Source organism: Ovis aries, chromosome 3, assembly GCF_016772045.2.
Source record: "Ovis aries strain OAR_USU_Benz2616 breed Rambouillet chromosome 3, ARS-UI_Ramb_v3.0, whole genome shotgun sequence".
Taxonomy (NCBI): domain Eukaryota; kingdom Metazoa; phylum Chordata; class Mammalia; order Artiodactyla; family Bovidae; genus Ovis; species Ovis aries.
Window position 1 is genome coordinate 13,146,863 of NC_056056.1, and position 27,981 is coordinate 13,174,843.

At 40.1% G+C, this 27,981-nt stretch overlaps 2 protein-coding genes and 1 pseudogene across 2 annotated transcripts; 1 reads left to right on the plus strand and 2 right to left on the minus strand.

The window, feature by feature from the left end:
* Window positions 1-3,835: 3,835 nt before the first annotated feature.
* On the minus strand, window positions 3,836-5,868 carry LOC101117238 (olfactory receptor 1361-like). The gene is made up of 2 exons (XM_012163588.2): window positions 5,865-5,868; window positions 3,836-4,788 (listed from the first exon to the last, which is right to left on the minus strand). Exons 1-2 carry the CDS (start codon window positions 5,866-5,868, stop codon window positions 3,836-3,838), a joined length of 957 nt encoding a protein of 318 aa, XP_012018978.2.
* Window positions 5,869-11,820: 5,952 nt separating this feature from the next.
* LOC105601967 (olfactory receptor 1J2-like) lies at window positions 11,821-27,404 on the minus strand. The gene is given in 5 exon segments (XM_027965879.2): window positions 11,821-11,924; window positions 11,927-12,625; window positions 12,628-12,737; window positions 24,467-24,480; window positions 26,913-27,404. Coding segments are annotated over 5 exon segments (1,419 nt in total).
* LOC114108713 (olfactory receptor 1N2-like) lies at window positions 17,161-18,137 on the plus strand (annotated as a pseudogene).
* Window positions 27,405-27,981: the final 577 nt, after the last annotated feature.

Consider the following 27,981-nt stretch of genomic DNA (forward strand, 5'->3'; position numbering starts at 1 on the left):
ATCCCTCAGGTGGCACGTGTCATCCTGTTGTGACAGCAGCTCGGATCTGTCTGCTCAGGGAAGACAGAGCAAGTTGCCCAGCACAGAAGGAAGAAAGACCTTAGGGAAGGGCTGACGGGGTTGAGCACCAAGACTGCTGGGGGGTGCTTCTGCTTGGCAGGGGCAGGAAGGCATGTCTGGGAAAGGCATGGGGAGGTTTTTTTTATTACACGCTTCTGCATGAATTCCGTGGCTCCCATCACTTCATAGCCCCAAGTGTGTCATCGTCCAAGCTCACTGCCTTCTCTGGGGACTGGAGCCCGTGAAGTAGTGCTTCCAGTATTAGTGGGAATATTAGTATTAGTGACTGTGGCTTGGCAGCTTGGCTGATCCCAGGAGGGGAGGCCAGAACTTAGGGGCTCATCCTGGACCTGGAGTTCTCTGATCTGTGCTCCAAAATTCGACTGTGAGGTGGAAGCTCAGAAAAATCCAGGTATGGTCAAGGCATAGATGGGTGTGTCCCTGCCCAGAGTCCTTGAAGATGTAGCCTCGCGTTTTACATTTCTTTCAGGTAACACACACTTATTTTAAAAAAATATTTAGGAACCTCCATGGTGGTCCAGTAGGTAAGAATTCACCTTCCAATGCAGGAGACATGGGATTGACCCTTGGTCAGGGAACTAAGATCCCACAGGCCCTGGAGCAAACAAACATGTGCCACAACTGCTGAGCCCTCGGGTTACAACTAGAGAGAAGCAACGAAGAGCCTGGACACTGCAGCTAAGGCCCAACACAGCCAAATAAATAAATAAGCAGGGAAAAATACTCTGAAAAAAAAAAAAAACAGCACTGAAACAGGTATCACATGAAAAGTGAGAATCTGTTTCTCATCGTTCCCATCTCTCTCCAGGGGTAATCACTGTTAAGAGTTTTGACCTGTACACCTTCAGACACTTTTCTATGCACCATATATATATGTATATACATATGTAGAATTTTGATTTTACCAAAATGGGATCATTTGTTCTGGAGCTTTCTTTGTTACTCTCACCAATATATCATGGACCTCCTATATCACCATGGGATCTACCTCATTATTTTTTAAAGTGTTTAATAGGTTAATAGATGTACATTTCCCTGCTCATGCCACTTACCTATCTCCTTTTTGGTGTGTGGTGGGGGGGAGGGATGGTTATTATAAAAGCAACGCTGCATGGATATTCTTTTACAGGCATTTTTGTGTACAGATATTTTCTAGAAGTGGAAATGCCAGATGGAAGTATTAATGGAGGAATTTAGAAAATATTTTTCAACCATTTTAGTTTCTTATTTTTAAAAAAATTTCCAACTATATTGTTGCCCCCCTTTTCCTATGTTATTGCTGTCCTTTTATTATTGATTTGCAGGAATTATGCTTTGATTATGAAATATTCTCAGGTTTTCCTTCTTGACTTACAACTCTAATTGTTCTCAATGTCCAGCTCAAATAGACATTTTCTCTTTTACTTACACTATCTGTTCATTCTGGAAACATAAATCATTAGTTTCCCTAGAACATGAAACGGAACATTTCTTGTCATCTCTCGTATTTGTCATTTCTCAAAACTCTGAAACTCACATGGACACAGACATAACTGAATGCATATAGTTAGCAACAGTAACAGGTTATATATATTGAGTGTTTACTATGTGCCAGGCATTCTGTTTAAAGTGTTTGGAAGGAATGATGCTAAAGCTGAAATTCCAGTACTTTGGCCACCTCATGCGAAGAGTTGACTCATTGGAAAAGACTCTGATGCTGGGAAGGATCGGGGGCAGGAGGAGGAGGGGATGACAGAGGATGAGATGGCTGGCTGGCATCACTGACTTGATGGATGTGAGTCTGAGTGAACTCCAGGAGTTGGTGATGGACAGGGAGGCCTGGCGTGCTGCAATTCATGGGGTCGCAAAGAGTCAGACACAACTGAGTGACTGAACTGAACTGAACTGAATGTTTTTATATCATTCAGTCCTTTCAGTAGCTACATTAATTATACTCATGTTCATTGCAGCATTATCCACAATAGTCAAAATATGAAAAAAAACCTAAATGACTGTCAATAGAGAAAATGTGGTATATATAAAGAGTGGAATATTACTCAGTTATACAAAAGAAGAACATTCTGCCATTTGTGACAACTTGGATGGACTTGGAGACCATGATGTTAAATTAAATAAGTCAGACAGAGAAAGATAAATACTGTATGATCTCACTTATGTGTGAAATCTAAAAACGCCAAGCTCATAGAAACAAAGAGCTTATGTCCAGGTGTGACATGTGATGTCCAGGGTGTGGGTAAAATGGGCAGGGTTTGGAAAAATGTTATACATCCCCATTTATAAGACAAATAAGTTCTGGGTATATAATGAACAGTATGGTAACTATAGTTAACAATTCTGCGTCATATACTTTAAAGTTGTTAACAGTGTAGATGCTAAATGTTCCTAACACCCATACCCGCACACATAGAACATAACTATGTGAGGTGATGGATGCGTTAACTGACCTTTATTGTAGTCATGATTTCACCACGGATGTATATCAAATCATCAAGTTCTATACCTTAAGCTTCCACAAACATTATATGTCAATTATACGTCAATAGCACTGGAAAAATTAAAAAAAAATTAAAAATGGGCAAAACCAAACTATAATGTTTAAGCACACATGTGTATGTGGAAAAATTAAACAGAAAGCAAGGAAGGGAAGTAATTGACATAAAAAGTCAAAGAATAATTTTTACCCTTATGGGGAAGAGAGGAGCAGCACTTTGGCAGAGGCAGAGATAACTATTTTATGATGTCATTTATATGTGGAATCTAAAAAGTAATACAAATGAATCTTTATACAGAACAGAAATAGACTCGCAGATATAGAAAACAAACTTATGGTTACCAAAGGGCAAAGTGAGAAGGGGAGGGATAAATTAGGAGTACGGGATTAACATACAAACTACTATGCATAAAATAATTGATAGAAGTTTACTGTATAGCACAGGGAACTATATTTAATATCTTCTAATAACCTATAATGGAAAAGAATCAGAAAAGTATATAAGTAAAACTGAATCACTTTGCTGTACACCTGAAAGCAAAACTCAGAGAAAGAATGTTCCTAAAGTTTTACAGTGTGAAGTGGTGGACTTTGGTTCTGACTTGTAACTTCGGACGTGGTCTTGCATCCTTGTTACTATAACACTACATATTATTAGAACTGGGAACATGTATACAGGGGCTTCAACTCATATAACGCAATCACTTTATTTTACAAATAGTGAAACAAAGGCTCAGAGATGTTAAGTGATTATCCAGCTGTCATGCACTATATAATGTCAAAGCCAGCATTGGAACACAGAACTTATAGCCCCATCCTTATTCTTCTATAGATCACTGTTTGTTTAAGATAAAGTATCAGATTATTTCCTTTGTATTTCATTCTACCAACCACAATCACTCCTGTATTCTTGGACTAGAGATATCTTCCATAGTTCCTTTGTGACTTCAGCGAAATAAGAATTTCACTTTCATTTTCATCATGTCATATATATATACATATATATACACAAGCCCCCGACCTGTGGACTTCAGGTAGGCATCTAGTAAAAATAAGCAAGAACCATTTTGAAAGTGAGTAGTAAACTGCTCAGAGCATGGACACTTCACAGGAATGATTAGTGGTTACTGGTGTCAGTGGTCCCTTCCCTGAAATGTAAATATGAGGAAAAGAGAAGTCTCAGGTTCAAGGACACTATAGTGGTCAGGCTCTTAGGAGACCATTTTTCAACCCTCAGCTCTGAGTCTTGGAGACTTGGACCTTTCAGTCCCAAGAAAGAGTGTTAAACATGTTTCTTTTGAGTATTTTCCCCAGTGCCCCCTTTATATCCCTGTTTCTCAGGCTGTAGATGAAGGGGTTCAACATAGGGGTCACCGCCGTGTACATTACTGAGAAGACTTGGTCCTTTCCACCTGAAGGGGATGATGGAGGGCATAAATAGACCCCAATAGCTGTGGTGTAAAACAGAGAGACCACAGAGAGGTGTGAGGTGCAATTGGAAAAGGCCTTTTGCTTACCCTTTGGGGAATCGATTCCTAGGATAGCCAATGCAATGTAAAAGTAAGACATAAGGATGCAGACAGAGGGTCCAATTAACAGTGTTCCTGCCACAAGGATGAGCACCAGGTCATTGGCATAAGTGCTGGAGCAGGCCAGCTTTAGGAGTGGGACCAGATCACAGAAGAAGTGGGGGATGACATTGGGGCCATAGAAGGAAAGCCTGGTCACCAGGAGGGTGTGCACTAGGGCATGGAAGGTAGTGACCACCCATGACCCAGCCACCAACAGGATGCAGCGTTGGGAGTTCATGGTAATGGCATAATGGAGAGGTTGGCTGATGGCCACATAGCGATCCAGTGCCATCACAGCCAGGAGAAAGTTGTCCAGATCTGCAAACAGGCCAAAGAAATAGAGTTGTGTCAGGCACCCACCATAAGAAATCCATCTACTTCCTGAGCCAATATTATTGAGCATCTTGGGAATGACTGTAGAGATAAAACCAATGTCAGAGAAGGACAGGTTGGCCAGGAAGAGGTACATGGGGGCGTGGAGGTGCACGTCAGAGCCAATGGCCAGGATGATAAGCAGGTTCCCCCAGACGGTGACCAGGTACATGCCCAGGAAGAGCCCAAACAGGAGAGGCTGCTGCTCTGGGTGCTCAGAGAGGCCCATGAGAAGAAATTCATACGTGCCCAACTGGTTTCTTCTGTCCAAGTCTGGAATTTTGTATGAAATAAATGTTATTATAAATAACAAGAAAGTGACATAATGCTGTGTTGGAAGTACTCTGAATCCCTGTTTAAAAAAATAAATATAGTTTGACAATTTCTGTTTTGGTAAAGCTTCGATTTATAATTGTACACATTTTAAAAGACAATTTGGATCAGACTCTATAAACTTATAGATGGATGTCAGCACTTGATCAGATATCCAAAGCTCCTTTGAACTATTTTAACCATCCCCATGAAACATGTCAGGTACCATGTGAAAGTGTTCTTTGAGTTGCACTTTGCTTTTGTTTTTTTAATATGTTACTTTGCATTTTTCACTGAGTAATAGCACAATCAAGCAAACAATTTTTAACTTAATAAAAAATTAAAATAATGTTTTTACTACAATAACATGTAATAATTATAAATAAAATAATTATGTAATTAATTTCCAATTTTAAAAGGTAGAATTTCAGAATAGCACGTGTATTTATAACTATTTTTGTAAAATTGAAACACGCATGTTGATATATGAGTAAGAACAGTGAAAGAGCACATGTTAAAGCCCAATAAGCCATCTAATACCACTCGCATTTTATGAATGAGAAAGTGATAGACTCTTAAGTTGCTGTAATGAAGACCCACACTACAACTGGTACCAGAAACAGGTTTCCTGCAACTATTTCCAGCAGACCACTCTGTTTCCCCCGACTGACCAAGAAGCGGGAAGTATGGCCAATGACTTACTGTCTGTCCCGAGGTGGGCCAGGAAGGGTCATCATTTCTTCACGTTAAGACAGAGGTTTGACTCTTGGGCTCTCAGTTCTCACTTGTCAAAGTGGAGAAGCCATATTTGATGGCCGGATGAAAAGACAGCCTCCTCCCCTCTGTTCAAGGAGGGGTCAGGGAGCCCTCATCTGCTCCAATGAAGGAGAAAGGAGGGCAGGCCACTCCAGATCCTTAGTCAACCAGATGGAAGAGAAGCCCAGGAAGAGAGAAGTTATCTGCATGTAGTGTCACAATCCCCAGAGCTGCCTGGTGGAAGCAGCAGAGACATCTGGGAATATCGGTCTCTAAAGTACCCATTATGGGAAAAACCTTGGTTCCTTGCCCAGACCCAATCCTCAAACTCTAAATGAACTTACTCTGTGACTCGAAATTCTCTTATCCTCTCTGAACTTTGGTTTTCAGGTAAGTAAGTCAAAAATATTCTCCCCCTCAAAATCAGTCTCCCAAAATAGAAGTGCATTTTTGCCATTCTATAATAAAAGTACATGAAGTGGTACCTCATTTTGGTTTTACTTCTCATCTTTCCAATTCTTAATAATGTTGAACACATTTTCATATGCCTATTAGTCATTCTTGTATCTTCTTTTTAGAAGAGTCTGCCTATTTTTATTGGGTTGATTATCTTTTGATAATGATGTATAGAAATTTTAATACTATTTATAAGGGATATATTTTATAATTTTTCTTGGCAATCTTGATTCCAGCCTGTGCGTCTTCCAGCCCAGTGTTTCTCATGATGTACTCTGCATATAAGTTAAATAAGCAGGGTGACAATATACAGCCTTGACATACTCCTTTTCCTATTTGGAACCAGTCTGTTGTTCCATGTCCAGTTCTAATTGTTGCTTCCTGACCTGCATATAGGTTTCTCAAGAAGCAGGTCAGGTGGTCTGGTATTCCCATCTCTCTCAGAATTTTTCCACAGTTTATTGTGATCCACACAGTCAAAGGCTTTGGCATAGTCAATAAAGCAGAAATAGATGTTTTCTGGAACTCTCTTGCTTTTTCGATGATCCAGCAGATGTTGGCAATTTGATCTCTGGTTCCTCTGCCTTTTCTAAAACCAGCTTGAACATCTGGAAGTTCATGGTTCACGTATTGCTGAAGCCTGGCTTGGAGAATTTTGAGCATTACTTTACTAGCGTGTGAGATGAGTGCAATTGTGTGGTAGCTTGTGCATTCTTTGGCATTGCCTTTCTTTGGGATTGGAATGAAAACTGACCTTTTCCAGTCCTGTGGCCACTGCTGAGTTTTCCAAATTTTTACATACAGGGTAGCTATTAAGAAGTCTGATGTGAATATGCTTACTGTTCCTTTGTAGGAAAACTTCCTTTTCTCTCAGAATTTTCTCTTTGACTTTGAAATTCTTAAAATCTATTAAGCCTATGGAGGTTTTTATTTTCGTTCCTTTTTGTTACTTTACAGACCCTTGAAATATGAAGTTGTTAATATTTAACTCTGAATAAATTTGTCTCCATTATTTTTCTAAATCTTTTCCTCCAATTTTATTTTTTGTTCTTCTAGGATTCATATTACATTTTTTATTACTCTTTCTTTTATTTTGCTTATGGAATAAATTGTACTTAAAAAAATTGGAATGTAATTGCTTTACAATGTTGTGTTAGTTCCTGCTGTACAATGAAGTGAATCAGACTTATGCATACATATATCCCTTCCCTCTTGGACCTCCTTTACATCACCCCCGTTCCAGCCCTCTAGATCATCACAGAACATAAAGTTGAGCTTCCTGTGCTTTATAGTAGTTTCCACTCGCTATCTATTTCACACAGGGTAGTGTGTATATGTCAATCCCATTCTCCCAGTTTGTTCCACTCTCGCCTGCCCCTCTTCTATCCAAATGTTTGTTCTCTGCATCTCTATTGTTGCCTTGGAAAACTAAGATCATGGCATCTGGTCCCATCACTTGATGGGAAATAGATGGGGAAACAGTGGAAACAACATCAGACTTTATTTTTGGGGGCTCCAAAATCACTGCAGATGGCAAGTGCAGCCATGAAATGAAAAGACGCTTACTCATTGGAAGGAAAGTTATGACCAACCTAGACAGCATATTCAAAAACAGAGACATCACTTTGCCAACAAAGGTCCATCTAGTCAGGGCTATGGTTTTTCCAGTGGTCATGTATGGATGTGAGAGTTGGACTGTGAAGAAAGCTGAATGCTGAAGAATTGATGCTTTTGAACTGTGGTGCTAGAGAAGACTCTTGAAAGTCCCTTGGACTGCAAGGTGATCCAAACAGTCCATTCTAAAGGAGATCAGTCTTGGGTGTTCATTGGATGGACTGATGTTGAAGCTGAAACTCCAGGACTTTGCCCACCTCATGCGAAGAGTTGACTCATTGGAAAAGACTCTAATGCCTGGAAGAATTGGGGGCAGCAGGAGAAGGGGATGACAGAGGATGAGATGGCTGGATGGCATCACTGACTCCATGGACATGGGTTTGAGTGAACTCCCGGAGTTGGTGATGGACAGGGAGGCCTGGCGTGCTGCGATTCATGGGGTCGCAAAGAGTAGGACACGACTGAGTGACTAAACTGAACTGAACTAGCCAGTGCAATTAGGCGAGAAAGTAAAAGTCATCAAGATTGGAAAGAAGAGAGAAAAACTTTATTTCCAAGTGATTTTATATATGTAAGGTTTCTAAAGAATCCCAAAACAAACTATGAGAACTAATAATAAGTTCAAAAGATTGCAAAGTACAATATAAAAAAAATCAATGGTATTTCTACACATTAGCAAGGAACAATGAAACTAACAAAACAATTCTACTTACAATAGTACCAAAAGAATAACATGCTTATGAATAAATTTATCCAAAAAAAAATCAGTGCAAAGTTCATTCTCTGAAAACAGCATAGTATGGTAGAAATAAATTAAAGGTATAAATATACCTATGTTCATAGCTTAAGAAACATAATATTGTTAAGGTAGCAAGACTCCTCAAACTGATCTATGTATTCAATATAATTTCTGCCAAAATCTCAGCTGGCTTTTTTGCAGAAAATGACAAGCTGATCTTAATCTACATATGCAAATTTAAGGAATCCAAACTAACAAAAAATATCTTGAAAGAGTAGAACAGTGCCAGGATTCATATGTTCTGATTTCCGATTTTGAAACTATATAAAACTGTGGTAATCAAGATAGTATGATGAAGGCATAAGGATAGATGTGTAGATCATTGGAACTGAGCTTAGAACCCAGAAGTAATCCCTTATATTTATATACATTTGAATTTTGATAAGGTGTCAAGACAGTTCAGTGTGGGAAAGAAGCGTCTTCTTAACAAATGGTGCTAGGAAAACTGAACATATGCAAAAGAATAAATTTGAGCTCCTTTTCCCCTATATACACAAAGTTAACTCAAAATGGACTATATTTCTAAAAGTAAGAGCTAAACTATAAAACTATTACAAGAAACATAGGACTAAACTTCAAGACCTTGAGTTTGACAAAACCTTTTTAGGCCTGACACAAGTACCATAAGAAAGAAAAATTAAATTTCATGAAAATTAAAGCCTTCAAGCTTAAAGTAATATTATCAAGAAAATGAAAAGTCAGCTCACTTTTCATGGGAGTGAGAAATGGGAAAATATTTGCAAATTACATATCTGATAAAGGACTTGCTTCTAAAGTATATATGTATAATTTTTACAACTTGTTAGAAAAAATCCAGTTTAAAAGTGGACAAAGGATCTGAATAGATATTCCTCTGAAGAAGATATAAAGAAGGCCAATAAACACATGAAAAAATGCTCAGCATCTTTAGAAAACTAAAAATCAAAACTACAATGAGATACCACTTCAATCTCACTAGGATAATGCAAACCAAAAAGGAAAACAATTTCAAGTCCTGGTGAGGATATGGAGAAATTGAAACCTTCTCATATTCCTGGTGGGAATGTAAAATGGTGTAGCTACTTTGGGAAACAGTCTGGTAGTTCCTCAAATGTTAAATATAGACTCTCCATACGATCCTTCAAAATCCAATCTTAGGTATATATTCAATAGAAATGAACACAGGCCCACAAAAATTTCTACACAAATGTTCTGAGCAGCGTTATTCAGAATAGCCAAAAAAACTGTAAAGGAATTCCATGTCTAGCAACTGAAGATTGCATAAATAAAACATGGTTTGTCCATAAAATGAAATATTATTTCTCAATGAGAAAGAATGTAATACTGTTTGTATGCTACAGTTTTCTCACTTTAAAGATGACAGTTCTCCCCAGGTTGTTTCATATGTTCAATGACCTCCCAAATAAAATAACAATAATTGGGTTTTGGTTTTTGTCAAGCAGAATCTAAAATTTAAATGAAAGGAAAAAATAGTCAAGACAACATATTCAGTCATTTGACTTATAATAAAAATGATATAATGATTTTGTAGTTTTAGTGGAGAAAGGATGTAATTTTCAGTAAATTCTTGTGTATCTATTGTATACTCATATAGAAAAAAATTAATCTGAATCCATATCCAAAACATACATAAGAAGTGAACCCAGACGGATTTTAAATACAAATATCAAAGCATATTAAAGATAAAACAAGAAATTTAAAAGGAAAAATCTTAGAGTAATATCTTTATGAATTTTGGATAGACAAGGATTTCTTCAACAGAACACAAACAAAATTAACCAGGCTGGAAAAATATCTATTACATTAAGATTAGAACTTCTGTTTGACCAAAGAATCATTTATACAGTGCACAAGCAAGCAACATAATGAAAGAAAAAAACTCTCTCTCTCTATATATAAATAAATAGATATATATCAAAAAAGGAGTCATAACTAGCATATTTAAAGAATTCCTGGGAAGTAATTTATAAAAGCAGACTACCCAATAAAACAGCAGCAAAGAACTGGGAAGAGGTCCTTTGTAAGAAAAGATACCCAAGTGATTAACAAGCAGAGGCAAAGGGGACAAACTTTAGGAGTATCAGACAAATGTAAATTAAAATCATAACACAGTTCTGCAAACCCATAAAAATGTGTGCAGTGGAAAAGACGGACGGTATAAATGTGGTGAGGAAGCGGACCAGTGTTTCACATGTTACAAGGATGATTGGTACAAACACTTTCATTTTCTGATGCAAACTATTAAGGCTGAAAATATGCATTCATTGTGAACCCCAAACTCCATTCTTAGGTATATATACAAGTCCCAACTGGAAACAATCCAAATATCAAGGAAAACTAGAATGGATGAATACATGAAGGCATAAAGACACGTTTGAAATATAAAGTCTTGAGACTGAATTAGCCATAGTGATACTGAAGCAAAAAAGTGGACCACAAAAGAGTATTTATTGTATACTTTATATAAGGACAAAAACACCCAAGCTCATAAACAGCGTTAGAGATCAAAATAATGGCAATGAAATAATCTGATTAAACACATGGTTTTAAAGTCATACATGTCTGAGACATGTAGGTAAGGGCGGTTACTTGATTTCTCTGGACCTCCGCGTGTGTGTGTGATAATTCGCTTCAGGTGTGTCTGACTCTTTGCAACCTTATGGACTGTAGCCTGCCAGTCAGCTCTGTCCATGGGATTCTCCAGGCAAGAATAGTAGAGTGGGTTGCCATGCTCTCCTCAAGGGGATCATCCCCACCCAGTGACAGAATTTTTGTCTTGTATGTCTCCTGCATTGGCAGGCGTGTTCTTTACCACTAGTGCCACCTGGAGGGCCTGGACTTTTCTATGCTTCTCTGTAAATTTGGAAAATGTTAGCATCCTTGAAGAGGATGGTGCTGAGGATTATATAAATTGCACATTAAAACTGTATATTAATTAATACCAGCTGTAATTGATGATTCCATAGATAAACTAGTTTGGTAACTTCTTCTGAATTCCTCACACATGAACTGATGAAATTTTGTGGTATTAAGAAAATTCATATGATTATGTGTTGATATCAGTACAAGACAGAGAAGATTACTGAAGAAAAATATGGAGGCAAGAAAACTAAAATCTCAGGGAAGTGGATTCAAAGTCTCACAGTTTGCAGTGACCATCATAGGAGGGGTTGGAATTTCAGTGCAGAAACATTAATACATAGAATTCAGAGAGCAGATAGGGAAAAAAATCAGGTGAAGAAAAAGATGAGAGAAAATATAAAATGAGACTGAGAAAAATGGTGTCAGTGATAAGATTTGTCCAAGTTACAACTTCTAAAGGAAACATATTTTACAGCCTCATGAGTGCCCATGACATAGGGAAGGAATTAATGATAGCCAGGGGTGTCCATGGTCCTGAAAAATTTCTGAAGAGCATGTTTCATATCCTTATTCCTCAGGCTGTAGATGAAGGGGTTCAGCATGGGGGTGAAGCAACTATGACCTTGACTTTGGAGTTGCCTGATGAGGGGAAATAGTATACACCTGCAGTTGTGCCATAATATAAAAACACTACGAAGAGGTGAGAACCACAGGTAGACAAGGCTTTGAAGATTCTTGTGAGGGAGGGGACCTTCAGGATGATGGCTGCCATGCGGATATGGGAGCCCAAGATACCACCCAAAGGCAAGGTGAAGATCAGCCCTCCTTCAGTGAGGATGAGCAGCTCATTGAGGGAGGTGTTGGAGCAGGAGGACTTGAGCACAACAGCGAGATCACAGAAGAAGTGAGGGGTGACAGTCCCTGCACAGAAAGCCAACTGGTCCACAAGGAGGGTGTGCAACAGAGGTTGGGCACAAGCGGCGAGCCAGCACCCAGCCACTAGGATGACACAAAGCCCATCCCTCATGATGGCAGTGTAGTGGAGAGGGTGACACACAGCCACGTACCTGTCATAGGCCATCACGGCAAGAAGAAAGCTGTCAAGGCAACCGAAGAATATAAAGCAATACACCTGTGAAACGCACCCTGCATATGTGATAGCTTGGCATCGAGTCTGCATGTTCACGAGCATCTTAGGGAGGGTGACAGATAAGGAGATGTCAGTGAGGCCCAAGTGGCTGAGGAAGAAGTACATGGGGGTGTGGAGGCGAGGGTCCAGCCTGATGAGCAGGAGGACGAGCAGGTTACCCACACCATGGTCAGGTACACACCCAAGAACAGGGTGAAGAGCACGCCCTGCTGCTCTGGCCGAATAGGGAGCCCCAGGAGGAGGAATCTGGACATGCTGCTCTGGTTCTCAGGTCTCATACCGTGCTGGGGATAAAGGGGGTTTAGGAACATCAGGAAGAATGGTAGGGATATATTCTGTACTGCATTTTCTGAGAAAACAATGAATTGATAACTATCTTCCTATTCATTTCTAGCCCCTGTGGATGCATGCATCCTTGCTCTATCCCAGTCTGGATCCAGGAAAACATCACACCCAGAAGTATCCAACAAGACCTCATTGCACAAATGCCAGAAGATGTTTGCTGTTTCATTCAACCATTATTTATTGAACATTGAGTCTGAACCCTGCCCTCTACTCAGGATTGAAAATGCAGCAGTGAAGAAGAAAGGCAAGGTCCCTTTCTTCGGTGAGAATATTTTCTATAAACATGCTGGGATAGTTTATGCCAATGAGATGGAGCCAAACCATAATACTTCACTGTGGCAGAAATAGTAAATGAGTCTCTATAAACTGATCTCAGGTGTTTCTGGGCTGAGGTGGTGGTGTTGAGCCATGTGAAACACCTCCTGGGACCCTGGTTAGTGCCATTGACCCATAGCTATAAACTCATTGGTCCTCTAGAAATGGCTTAACACCACTTGATGCCAGGATAGCTCCCCAAACAAAAAAGTCCACAGATTATCTTTCGTAATGATGGTGAACACTTGCGGGATTATTGTGTTACCAGCACTATGCTAAGGGTTTTTCTTACATTATTGGCCTTCCCTGGTGGCTCAGACGGTAAAGAATCTGCCTGCAATGAGGAGACCAGGGTTTGACCCCTGGGTAGGGAAGATCCTCTGGAGAAGGAAATGGTAACCCACTCCAGTATTCTTGCCTGGAGAATTCCATGGACAGAAGAGCCTGGTGTGCTACAGTCCATGGGGTAGCAAAGAGTTGGACACAACTGAGCGACTAACACTTTATATACATTTACTAATTAAATCCACATGTCAGCCTTACAACAGAATCTTTATGGTATTAAGAATTAGTGTTCTTTCTGCTTTTAAGCTTTTAGGAAATGACAACATAAATGATATCAATTCACAGGCATGTAGCTGATGTAGCCGTCAGAGATGGGATGCATATATATTCACGTATATATGGTAATATGTGTGTATATATACATACATAGATGGACTGTATAAAAACATATATGGAAACTGGGGCATATACATATGTGTATATATCCCATACAGATAGAGATTGAACTATATTCATATACATACATAAACACACATGAACATACTGCACATATGTATAGGAATATACAAGTAAGTATATTTGTATATACAAAGTGAATATACTTTCACTTTCACTTTTCACTTTCCTGCATTGGAGAAGGAAATGGCAACCCACTCCAGTGTTCTTGCCTGGAGAATCCCAGGGACGGGGGAGCCTGGTGGGCTGCCGTCTGTGGGGTCACACAGAGTCGGACATGACTGAAGCGACTTAGCAGCAGCAGCATACAAATAAGAATATATGAGAATATATACGTATTACACATATAAAATTGCCATTTTCTGTAGGTTAAAAATGGTCAACTATTAGTTACTTCATGTAGTTCAGTCTAATGCTATTCGTGTGATCAGATTCCGTGCCTTTAATATGGAAGCATCACCATTGTCACTGGCGCCAGATACTCTGTGTTGTTTGAGGGCTGCAAGGAAACTGAAGCTGTCCTGAATTCTCTTAGTGCTCTGTCTAGATAATTCCTTTCATTCATGTTTGTATACTTTCCAGATGCCAAAAGGCTCTCACATACATTAGCTTATGTTTAAGCCATGGATCGTTATTGAGAGTGTGTGAGCTTCCATTTTATAGACATGTAAACTGAAATAAAAGAATTAAGTGGCCTTCCAAGGTCTTGCACCCATTTTTGGTGGGGGAGGGGTCCTGCGCTCTAACTTCACTCACCAGGGTGCCTTGTGTCTCTTTGCTGGGACATTAAATGAAGCAAAGAGATACAAAACTTTGAGAGACTCGGTCACTGTCAGGTGTCTGAAAATGAGGGTGGTTCCTTTACAAGGAACAGTCACTTGGAGCATTGGTTATATCAGTGGATGTTACCCTAGAAGAAGGTCACATAAGGAGATATTTGAGGTCATGGGTGCAAGTCAGGAGCCCTCAAACACACATAGAAATCTCTCTCTCTCATGCATATACACACACCCTGCTGATCTGAGGATTCCTGTCACCTGTGTCCGAGACTCATGCCAGGGGAAGGATAACCAGTCTGTGGTTCAGTTCGTAAACACTCATATATGTACAAGTCATAAATATCACACAAAGCAAGACATATACAATGCACAATCATGTGTCCTCCAACAATACACTCACAACACACCACTGGCACAGCATGACACACCTGATAAAATACATAAACATACCGCACACCCATGGCTCATCACTATACATACACACCACCAGAACATGCAAGGCCAACTGCCAATCAAAATCTCACAAGACACACACCAACAACACACACGCACACCAGTCACACACTCACTGCAAGCAGCACACACACACCTTAACTGAGGTTTGCTTGTGCCCCAAATCCTTGCGAGGTGAAGGCAGTTAGCATGGGTAGGCTAAGCCTATTCACCACCACCACCAACCTGTGCCCATGGTGACGCACGCACAGACAGAAGCAAACAACACACATTCCGGCTCTCACGCACGAGTGTGTCACCCACAAACACAGGTTGGACACACTCTAAGCTCTGGCTGCCAAGTGGAAGTTGAGTCCTGTCTGACCTTGCTTCCTTGGTGAGGTTGGGCATCTGCTGCAGCAGCCCCGATGCTGAGCGCTCACCCTGAGCTGTAATGCCTGCCTGGTGGGGACGTGCCCCATTGTGACAGCAGGAGGCAGATATTTAAGATCATGGGCACCGCTCAGGAGCTTCTAATTGCATGTTAAGAGGCTGATAACTAGATCTCTGTGCGCTAAAGCAGGCCTGGACTGGGTCTAACTCAGGAAGAGAATCAAGCTCGGAGTCAGGTACAGAGGACACACACACACACGATGATCAAACAACACGTACACAATCATACACAGCCCCCACACACAAACTACCAAGCAACAAATACACAAGCACACACGATACACACACGGCTATCAGACAGCTCGTACACAAGCATACACACACACACTCATGAACACAGACATACTCACACTCAAACCCAAACAGATCCTTCAGCAAGTGTGGATTTCCAAGTCCTTCCGACCTGTGCTTGTCATGAGTTCAGACACCTCTTTCAGACTGTTGCTTAAATCCTCAGCTTTTCTTCATAGTACAGGAGGAGCTCCTGTGGATTAATCAGCCAATTTCTTACTACCGTTTTGGGAGTAGCATGTCCAGGAGCCAGAGGGGACTGGAGGAGTCACAGGGGAGAGTGTCTCTAATGCCAGGGCTGACTTGGATTCCTTCCCTCTTGGGCATGGTTCCAAGTTCAAACTTACCTTGGGCAGAGTTCCAGCTGGGACTCAGAATTTTTTAATTTAATTTTTAAATGATTTCAGACTTAGAAAAATGTTGTAAAGATGATAAAATGAATTCCTGTATGCCCTTTACCCACATTCCAGAAAGGCTAACATTTTACCATGTTTTGCTTTATTATTAATATGTGTGTGTGTATCAAATATTCACACTGTTAATCTTTGATAGGTATAACAGCACATATATCAGAAGGCATATGATTTCATTCATATGTCAGAAACATCTGAATAACTCAAGACAGGAAGATAATTTAAGAGAAAGTTTATTACTCACACTAAAGGATTCCTGGGGAGAGCTGGGTGTGAGCAAGCAGGTTGGCTTTGACAAAGTAGAGAGAGGGTTTGAGAACTCTCAGTGGTTAAGGCGTGGGACTGGGGAAAATGTTCTGCTGGAGGGACAGATCATGTGCTGTGCTCTCTGATTAACTCTGTATTGAGTATTCACATACTACAACATGTATCCTTCAGGGGACAAATGCCCGCTTGGCTGACGGCAGATAATCTAAGGGACTGTCAGCAACCATAATTGCCAGGGAGCACTGCCTTTCAGTCAGGGCTTCAAGGGTGGTGGCAGGCAAACAGTATATTCAAATATTATTTTGGCTATTTCTTGGTTGGTGTTGATTATTTTATTTTGTCGTACAATGTTGCGGCTTCCAGAGCAACACTGGTGACCCCCATGTGGTCAGCAAAATAAAGCAATTGGCAAGAATATAACATGCTTGCTGGTGAGAAGGTGGTTGGTGAGCTTTATTTATGGGCAGGAACCCAAAATGCAGATAGTGCAAGTTAGATTATGAGGAGAAGCCTGAGTAAGAGGCCTAAATCAGATGAATAGGGGACAATAGGCACCAGGCGGGAACATCCAGGGCTTGGGATGTGCACACATATGAACTGGATGAGGGGGTGTCTCTTTCAAAGAGAGTTAGAAGTACCACCTTTTGTACAGTCTCTGACATGTCTGTCTTCTCTCCCTTCAGCAAGAGTGGTGGCATGGACCAGAACAACCAGTCCAGTGCCACTGAATTCCTCCTCTTGGGTCTTTCTGAGAGGCCAGAGCAGCAGCCTCTCCCATTTGGCATCTTCCTGGCCATGTACCTGGTCACCATGCTGGGAAATCTGCTCATCATCCTGGGCATTGGCTCTGACCCCCACCTCCACACCCCCATGTACTTCTTGGCCAACCTCTCTTTGGCTGATGCCAGCTTTGCTTCCACCATGGTTCCCAACATGCTGGTGAACATTCAGACTCACAGTCAGACCATATCCTATAGGGGGTGATTGGCCCAGATGCCCTTGTTCATGACATTCGGGGCACTGGATGACTTCCTCTTGGGGGTGATATAACCACTATGTGGCTATCTGCCAGCCCCTTCACTACTCCACACTCGTGAGTCCTCTTGTGTGCGTGCTCCTTTTGGCATCATGCTGGGTTCTCATCAAGCTGGCTGCCCCTCTTACACACCCTGCTCATGGCCAGCCTTTCTTTCTGTGCAGACAACACTATCCATCACTTCTTCTGTGATGTGGTCCCTCTGCTGCAACTCTCCTGCTCAGATACTAGCATCAACCAGGTAGCCCTGTTCGCTGTGGGCTCCATGATACTGACTGGTCCTCTCTCCCTGATCATCCTGTCACACACACGGATCATCTCCAGCATCCTCAGGGTCCCATCTGCCTCTGGCCGGCAAAAAGCCTTCTCCACCTGTGGGTCCCACCTCACGGTGGTCTTCTTGTTCTATGGCATGGCTATCAGGGTCTACCTGTGTCCTCCTTCATCAAATTCTGGGGGTGAGTACAGGCTTGTGGCTGTGTTTTACACTGTAGTGACACCGATGTTGAACCCCTTCATTTACAGCCTCAGGAACAAGGAAATGAAGGTGGCATTGAGCAGGCTTTTGGGAATTCACACACTGTCTTCTCAGGGACTTTAATCCTAAATCCATATTTGGCAGTTTCACTCTGTAGAACCCATGCGTTTATAAAGGAATACCATCCTCTACCATATTGACTTATGTTTGAGAAATGTGATCTCAAAATCATTCACTTAAGCCCCCAAATCCTACAATGTGAATCATCTGTGTATTTCATTAATGAAATACAGTACTTGTATTTCATTAACGTCAAGTACTGTCTTATAAACATTGGGCTCAGAGAGAAATTTTAACAGACTTTGTTCGGTTCTTCTCTGTCTACTACCTTGGGTTCATACTGTAGTGATCTACGGTGATGGATTCCCTCCTGGAACAGGTCCTCGTCTACTTTCTTTTAGGGAGTTCTGGGAAAGGTCGAGGTTCTTCCTGAGTCTTTTGGGCTGTAATTGTTGTCAACTTGAACTAAATGACAAGTCAAAGAGACAATTGGGGTGGCAAATATTGCTCCATGAGTCTAGTCTTTCCCATCAGAACCCTGGATTCAGGACAGGAGTGGGTGTGATTTTCCAGAACATGCTGTGCTTTGGCTGGTTTCTTTAAATACCTATGTGGAGCCATTTGGCTTTCATATAATGCCTTTAGTGGCTAGCTGTCCATGCTAACAATTTCTTGTCTTTCATTAGTATGTCTAGTTCAGTTCACTTCAGTTCAGTTGCTCAGTCATGTCCACCTCTTTGCGACCCCATGAACCACACACAACACACCAGGCCTCCCTGTCCATCACCAACTCCCGGAGTCCACCCAAACCCATGTCCATTGTGTCAGTGATACCATCCAGCCATCTCATCCTCTGTCTTCCCCTTCTCCTCTTGTGCTCAATCTTTCCCAGCATCAGGGTCTTTTCAAATGAGTCAGCTCTTCACATGAGGTGGCCAAAGTACTGGAGTTTCAGCTTCAACATCAGTCCTTCCAGTGAACACCCAGGACTGATCTCCTTTAGGATGGATTGGTTGGATCTCCTTGCAGTCCAAGGGACTCTCAAGAGTCTTCTCCAACACCACAGTTCAAAAGCATCAATTCTTCAGCGCTCAGCTTTCTTTATAGTCCAACTCTCACATCCATACATGACTACTGGAAAAACCATAGCCTTGACTAGATGGACCTTTGTTGGCAAAGCAATATCTCTGCTTTTGAATATGCTATCTAGGTTGGTCACAACTTTTCTTCCAAGGAGCAAGTGTCTGTTAATTTCATGGCTGCAATCACCATCTGCAGTGATTTTGGAGCCCAGAAATATAAAGTCAGCCACTCTTTCCACTCTTTCCCTATCTACTTGCCACGAAGTGATGGGACCAGATGCCATGATCTTTGTTTTCTGAATGTTGAGCTTTAAGCCAACTTTTTCATTCTCCTCTTTCACTTTCATCAAGAGGTTCTTTAGTTCTTCTTCACTTTCTGCCATAAGGGTGGTGTCATCTGCATACCTGAGGTTATTGATACTTCTCCCAGAAATCTTGATTCCAGCTTGTGCTTCTTCCAGCCCACCATTTCTCATGATGTAATCTGCATATAAGTTAAATAAGCAGGGTGACAGTATACAGCCTTGATGTACTCCTTTTCCTATTTGGAACCAGTCTGTTGTTCCATGTCCAGTTCTAACTGTTGCTTCCCTGACCTGCATACAGATTGCTCAAGAGGCAGGTCAGGTGGTCTGGTATTCCCATCTGTTTCAGAATTGTCCACAGTTTATTGTGATCCACACAGTCAAAGGCTTTCACATAGTCAATAAAGCAGAAATAGATGTTTTCTGGAACTCTCTCACTTTTTTGATGATCCAGCAGATGTTGGCAATTTGATCTCTGGTTCCTCTGCCTTTTCTAAAACCCACTTGAATGTCTGGAAGTTCACGTTCACATATTGCTGAAGCCTGGCTTGGAGAATTTTGAGCATTACTTTACTAGTGTGTGAGATGAGTGCAGTTGTGCAGTAGTTTGAGCATTCTTTGGCATTGCCTTTCTTTGGGATTGGAATGAAAACTGACCTTTTCCAGTCCTGTGGCCACTGCTGAGTTTTCCAAATTTGCTGGCATATTGAGTGCAGCACTTTCACAGCATCATCTTCCAGGATTTGAAACAGCTCAACTGGAATTCCATCACCTCCTCTTGCTTTGTTTGTAGTGATGCTTCCTAAGGCCCACCTGACTTCACATTCCAGGATGTCCGACTCTAAGTGAGTGTGAGTGATCACGCCTGCCTGATTATCTGGGTTGTGAAGATCTTTTTGTATAGTTCTTTTGTGTATTCTTGCCACCTCTTCTTAATATCTTCTGCTTCTGTTAGGTCCATACCATTTCTGTCCTTTATTGAGCCCATCTTTGCATGAGAAAAGGGAGCGAAAGTGAACTAATCTCACAATCCTCAGATTTACCTTTGGCATTTATCTTTAAAAAAAAATTATTGAAGTGTAGTTGGTTTACAATGTTGTGCTTGATTTTCTACTGTATAGCAAGTGACTCAGCTATTCTTTTTCAAAGAATTTGTCTGTTTCATCCAGTTGGACAATTTTATCCATATAAAGTTTACCACCACTGATCAGTGAGAATTCTTCCTCCTATGATATATTCAACTTGCTTTCTCTCATTTTTCTTATCTGGTAGCTGATTATCAGTTTTTAAAAAAATTTAAATTTATTTATTTTAATTGGAGGCTAATTACTTTACAGTATTGTATTGGTTTTGCCATACATCAACATGAATCTGCTGATTCTTCAAAGAATCAGCTTGTTTCTTTTTATTTTCTCTATCCCTTACCAATACTGTGTTTCAGTACTTCTGTATTTATTTTTATTATGTCTTCCTTCTACTTCTGGTATCTTTTATCCTGCCTTTTATAGCTTTCTAAGGTAGAAAATTTTATTATTTTTGTTGATGTTTTTTTATTCTCTTTCAATGTAAGTATTTAAAGTGATAAATTTCCCTTTAAGCATTGCTTTATCTGAAGCTTGTCAATGTTGATATGTTGTCTTTTCTACATCTTGCAACTTAAAATATTATCTTATTTCCCTTGTTTTTTTTTTTTAATTTTTTGACTGGTGATCTCTTTTTAGAAGCATGGTGGTTACTTCATGGGTTCCTACATATTTCATTATTATTTATTATTTTTAAAATTTTTGTGTTTAATTATTTTACACTTGATTATGAAATAATTTTAGACTCTTAAAATAGAGCAAAAATACTGAACAGTATTCTTATATACCTGATAACCAGTTTTCCCAATTACTCTAGTGTACTTATCAAAATCAAGGTATTAATATTGATAAGCTTTTATTAAATAATCAGTAGACTTTTTTCAAATTTTGTTACTTATCCCAGTAATATCCTTTTTAAGCTAGAAGCCAATCCAGGGTCACGCATTATACTTCACTGTCAAATTTCCTTTGATATTGTATAGTTCTTTTGTTTTTTATGTCCTTGATATATATGAAGAATACTGGACAGTTATTTTGTAGAATTTTATCCCTCATTTGGAGTTATTAGATGTTTCTTCATGATTGGACTGAGCAGATACCACTTTGACATACCACAAAAATGCAAGTGTCTCCTTATTACATCCTATCAGGAAGTGAATAGAGTTGTTATGTTCTTCTCTCTCAGTTTAAGAGCTGTTTGTCTTTATTTGCGACAGACATTGCAAATATCTTTTTTTTTTTCCAGTTTGTCAACTATCTTTTACTTTGTTTACAGGATTTCTTTGTCATGAAAAGTTTTAAGTTTTAATATGATCAAATTTATCCAAATTGTATTACCTCTTGATTATGAATGAAAGTTATTCTCAATATTGATGTTAAAGAGGAATTTACCATGTTTCTTCCTAGTACCTGTATGACAAATGGCAATTCACTTAGTCTAGGACATTTATTAAACAAAGCATCTTTGTACAAGCATGGAAGTTCTATCTGTATATACTCTAAATTTTTATTCTGAAGTTCTATCTGTATATATTCTAAATTTTTATTTCTGAGTATTCTATTCTATTCACTTGCCTACTTGTTGATTCATTCACCAGTTCCACACTCTTTAATTACTGCATTTAAGACACACTATCTATCCTCAGGCAACTAAACACATGGACCCAAAATAGCTAAATGTAAACACCTATTTACAATCATTTTATAGAAAATTTTGCAAAAGTGTGCGGGTACATACAGGTGTAAATTAATAATTCCCTCTGGGTGGGTGAATCCAGGAGGATTTCACCCAGAAGGAAACATTTATAATGGGCCTTGAAGTGAGGGTAGAAAACAGAAAATAGAAGTTTTCAAGGCAGGAGAAATATCTGAAAAGATACAGAATAATATCAAGAAAAGATGAGAATCTATTGCCCTCTGTATGAGGCAACCTGAGAATCTAATGTTCCTGATCCCAGGATCTTCAATCATTCTCTTGATGTCAACTTGATAATGTATGCAGACTGGGAACTGCCACTTAAGATGGCTCCTGGCCATCAATTCGTTAATTAGTGTCTGCTTTATGATTCAATTGATCCTCAAACACTAAAAGGCAAGGAAGGGTGGTGAAATCAATATTTGTCTAGATTGCAGGTAGCAAGAAAAGTCAGGGATTTGCCACTTTATTGTAACCCTGATTAGCATCGGTAGAAAGCACTGAGATAACAGAGAATTATAATTGCTTCCACCATTCAAGGAGAAGATGGTCCAGGGTCATGATAGAGCCTTAGTATTGAGACACATCCCCAATATCTTTTTAAGCTTGGAAGCAATTTCCCAGTCCCAGAGATTTACTCACTAGGAAAAAGTTAGGGTGGACATATCACTTGTGCATTAACAACGGCAAATGTCAAGCTTCTCTCTGACAGCAGGTGGAAAGGAAGAGAGAAGGAGGGAAAAAGAGAGAGAAAAGAAGAGAAATTTTGGTATTATTTGTATTTTACACAGAATTTGCGGACTATACATATCACTGTGATAAGCATTTTATGTGTTATCATTTATAAGAATTGTCACAGCAGCCTTAGATGATAGTTACTGTAGTTGCTAGCAAATACTATTCATGTGTTCATATTTGGAAGCAGACTCAGAGATGTTGAGAATTTGTTGACAGTCACAAAGACATTGTACACCCATGGTGGATTCATGTCAATGTATGGCAAAACCAATACAGTATTGTAAGGTAAAATAAAGTAAAAATAAAAATAAAAATAAATTTAAAAAAAAAGAAACAAAAATGAATAAGACAGAGTGCTTGTCCTCCAAGAGATTAGCATTCATACATAAAATAAAATCAAAAGAGTAATTTAAAAGCAAAACTAAAAACAAAAACAAAAACAAAGACAGTGAACCGTAAATCTAACTTATAAACCCAAGTATTTCTGATACTAATGTAAGTTTTACTTTCATTTAAAAAACTATTAAAAAAAATCTGAGTTTATCAGTGAGATCTCAGTAGAATCTGAGTTATGTGGGGAAGAAATACAGAGTGCAGTACAGGTTCCAAACTTCCTCATACATTTTATTTAAAAATCCTCTGCAGATTGTTAGGATATATCCTTAGCAGCATCCTTAGGGGGGGGGGGGGATGCAATAATGAAACTGATACAGTTACATTTTAAAGCAAATCTAAGGTGGACTGTTGCCATATTGCTGAAGAAAGATGATGGTTTCATGAAAGAAACTTGGTGAGAGTCTCAAACAATGTGGTCCCAAGTTCCCTTCTCTCTGATCATGGGGCTTGATTCACAAGTCATTGCAGGATATCTAAGTAAGGGCTTATGCTCAAGCAGAGGGTATGCACCCCTGAGGAGAGATAATCTCTGGGCCTGTTTCACACTCTCATTCTCCAGCTTCTTATTTGCTTTACCTTGTTTTCAAATCATTTGTCGTATTGGGAGAAGTTGTCGATTAGAACTGTGTATGTGAACAATGTGAAGGAAGAAAAAAAAAAAAGAGAAAGCTAGTAATTGAGAAGAATATGTGTATTTCATGTCCACTGAACCAAGTGTATGCATTTTAGAATCAGATATCTCGGAATATGTGTATTTCATGTCCACTGAACCAAGTGTATGCATTTTAGAATCAGATATCTCGGTTCAAATTCTGACTCTGCCACTTACTTCCTGTGGTAATAATTAATTATTTCAGGTATACAATTTAGCCTGTTTGAACCTTTGCTTTCTCTTCTGCACAATATTTGCCTCAAAGTCTCATGTTGTCTATTGCTGAAAATAATGAAGATGTAAATAAATTTATACAACACAGAGTACTTTGAGATTGATATATGCAAAGAATTCACCTGCCAATGCAGGAGATGAGATGCTGGAGATGCGGGTTCTATCCCTGGGTTGGGCAGATCCCTGTAGAAGGAAATGGCAACCCACTCCAGTATTCTTGTCTGGAAAATACCATGGACAGAGGAGCCTGTCAGACTACAATCCATGGGGTCACAAAGATTCAGACATGGCTGAGCAACTGAACACACCCACCCATTTAAAATAGATAACTAACAAGGACCTACTGTATAATACAGGAAACTCTACTCAATATTCTGTAATAACCTAAATGGGAAAAGAATTTGAAAAAGAAGTGATATATGTGTATGTATAACTGAATCACTTTGCTGTATACCTGAAACTAATACAACTTTGTAAATCAACTGTACTCCATTATAAAATAAAAATGAAAAATCTCCAATACAGTATACTAACACATATATATGGAATTTAGAAAGACGGTAATGATGATCCTGTATGCGAGACAGCAAAAGAGACACAGATGTGTAGAGCAGACTTTTGGACTCTGAGGGAGAGGAAGAGGGCAGGATGATTTGGGAGAATGGCATTGAAACATGTATACTAGCATGTAAGAAACAAATCGCCAGTCTATGTTTGATGCAGGATACAGGATGCTTGGGGCTGGTGCACGGGGATGATCCACAGAGATGATATGGGGTGGGAGGTGGGAGGGGGGTTCATGTTTGGGAACTCATGTACACCCATGGTGGATTCATGTCAATGTATGGCAAAAGAAAAAAGCAAAATCTCAAATGATGATGCACGTAATAATGAACTTTCCTAAGAGTTTACCATAAAAAATGAATTTGCATACACACACATAGTTTTTTCTTCTAACCTTTCCAGAAACCCTGCATGATAGAGAGTGTTTTATTACCTCCTTTTGCAAGTAAGGAAATTGTGTCTCATGGTTTTTCCAGTGGCCATGTATGGATGCAAGAGCTGGACAGTGAAGAAAGCTGAGTGCCGAAGAATTGATGCTTTTGTGTGTGTGTTTTTTTTAAAATATAAATTTATTTATTTTAATTGGAGCTTAATCACTTTACAACATTGTATTGGTTTTGCCATACATCAACATGAATCCCTCACAGGTATACACGTGTTCCCCATCCTGAACCCCCCTTCCTCCTCCCTCCCCATACCATCCCTCTGGGTCATCCCTGTGCATCAGCCCCAAGCATCCAGTATCATGCATTGAACCTGGACTGGGAAAACTGGTCAACCACTTGTAAAAGAATGAAACTAGAACACTTTCTAACACCATGCACAAAACTAAACTCAAAATGGATTAAAGATCTAAACGTAAGACCAGAAACTATAAAACTCCTAGAGGAGAACATAGACAAAACACTCTCCAACAACACTCACCAACTCTCTGACATAAATCACAGCAGGATCCTCTATGACCCACCTCCCAGAATACTGGAAATAAAAGCAAAAATAAACAAATGGGACCCAATTAAAATTAAAAGCTTCTGCACAACAAAGGAAACTCTAAGCAAGGTAAAAAGACAGCCTTCAGAATGGGAGAAAATAATAGCAAATGAAGCAACTGACAAACAACTAATCTCAAAAATATACAAGAATTGATGCTTTTGAACTGTAGTGTTGGAAAAGACTCTTGAGAGTCCCTTGGACTGCAAGGAGATCCAACCAGTCCATTCTCAAGGAGATCAGCCCCAGGTGTTCTTTGGAAGGAATGATGCTAAAGCTGAAACTCCAGTACTTTGGCCACCTCATGAGAAGAGTTGACTCATTGGAAAAGACTCTGATGCTGGGAGGAATTGAGGGCAGGAGGAAAAGGGGATGACAGAGGACGAGATGGCTGGATGGCATCACTGACTTGATGGACGTGAATTTGAGTGAACTCCAGGAATTAGTGATGGACAGGGAGGCCTGGCATGCTACAATTCATGGGGTCACAAAGAGTCAGACACAACTGAGCGACTGAACTGACTGAAGGTTATTTAATTTGCCTTGGGTTGGAAAGCTAGCAAGTGGCAGATACAGAATTTGAATGGAGGCACCAAGATACCTCTTTAAGCTGATTTCCCCTGAATTCCCCCCAGTGATGTGTCTGACCTCATGGAGATTGCAGAGCCCTTCTGCTCAGGAGTCTCTTCAAGGCACTCTTCATGTCTCTGTTTCTCAGGCTGTAGATGAATGGGTTCAGCATGGGAGTCACCACGGCATACATCACCGCTGCAATCCTGTCCTTGCTGGCTGAATCCGCAGAGGACGGAATGAAGTACACCCCAATAGCAGACACGTAGAACAAGCAAATTGCTGAAAGGTGGGAGCTACAGGTGGAGAAGGCTTTCCACTTCCCACTCGCTGATGGGATGTGCAATATGGCAGCCACAATGCGGGCATAGGAAATGACAATCAGCAAGGGGATCAAGATGGTTAATGCCCCTCCCCAGTATGTCAACACACACCTGTTGGCATAAGTATCAGAACAAGAGAGCTTCAACAGGGGGAGAAGTTCACAAAAGAAGTGGGGGATGATGTCAGTGCAGAAGGATATCTGAGCCAGGAGAAGGGTGTGGGTTAGAGAGTAAGCCTGAGCAAGGATTAGGGACATGACTACCAGCAGGATACAGCATCTGGGACTCATGACCAAGGTGTAGTGAAGAGGGTGGCAGATGGCTACCAGCCGGTCATACGCCATCACTGCCAGGAGGAAAACATCTAGACCAATGAACCACAGGAAGAAGTAGAGCTGAGACAGGCATCCAGCATAGGGGATGGTATGCCTGTGAGCCTGGATGTTCACCAACATCCTGGGGACAGTGGTGGATGATAAACCCAGGTCAGTGAGGGAGAAGTGAGCCAGGAAGAAGTACATGGGGGTGTGGAGGTGAGGGTCAGAGACAATGGCCAGGCTGATGGTGATGTTCCCCACCACAGTGATCAGGTACACGCTCAGGAAGATGCCAAAGAGAAGAGGCTGCTGTTCCTGGTGCTCAGACAGGCCCAGGAGGAGGAATTCAGAGACACTGAATGTGTGGTTTCCTGGTTTCATCTCACTGGTGTAAACTAAGGAATAAAATGAAGGATGATGCTTCCAAAACTTTTCTTGCCTTCATATTGTCTAGATGTAAACAAAAGCATAAAATAAATATAGAATCAGGATATTAATAGCTATGCATTATTTCATTTAAACCTAAACAGATCTGTGAGACTGTTATTATTATACCCATTTTATTGATAAATGAATGAGTTTCTTTGAAAGAGTCAAAGGCAAAGTTTAAACCTGGCAATTCTGATTTTGGAGTTTGCGATCTTAACCTCCTTACCAGTCTGCCTCTGATTTGGTGTCCAGAACTCATTCATTTATTCATTCCACATATTCAGTGAGTACTGACTGTAACTAACTACCAGAGAAACAATGGTTCCTGCCTTTCTATGGATAACATGCTAGTCAGAGGAGTCCTGTAATATACAAAGACTTTTATAAAAAAACAAATAAGAATTCAAATGAAGGCAAAATATAGCTATCACTAGCTGGTTGCTTTAAATTTTGTTGTCAGCAAAGAACTCACCATGAATGATTAAAAAGGAGCCAACGAAGTAAAGAATTGTGGGAAAGAGTGTTTGCA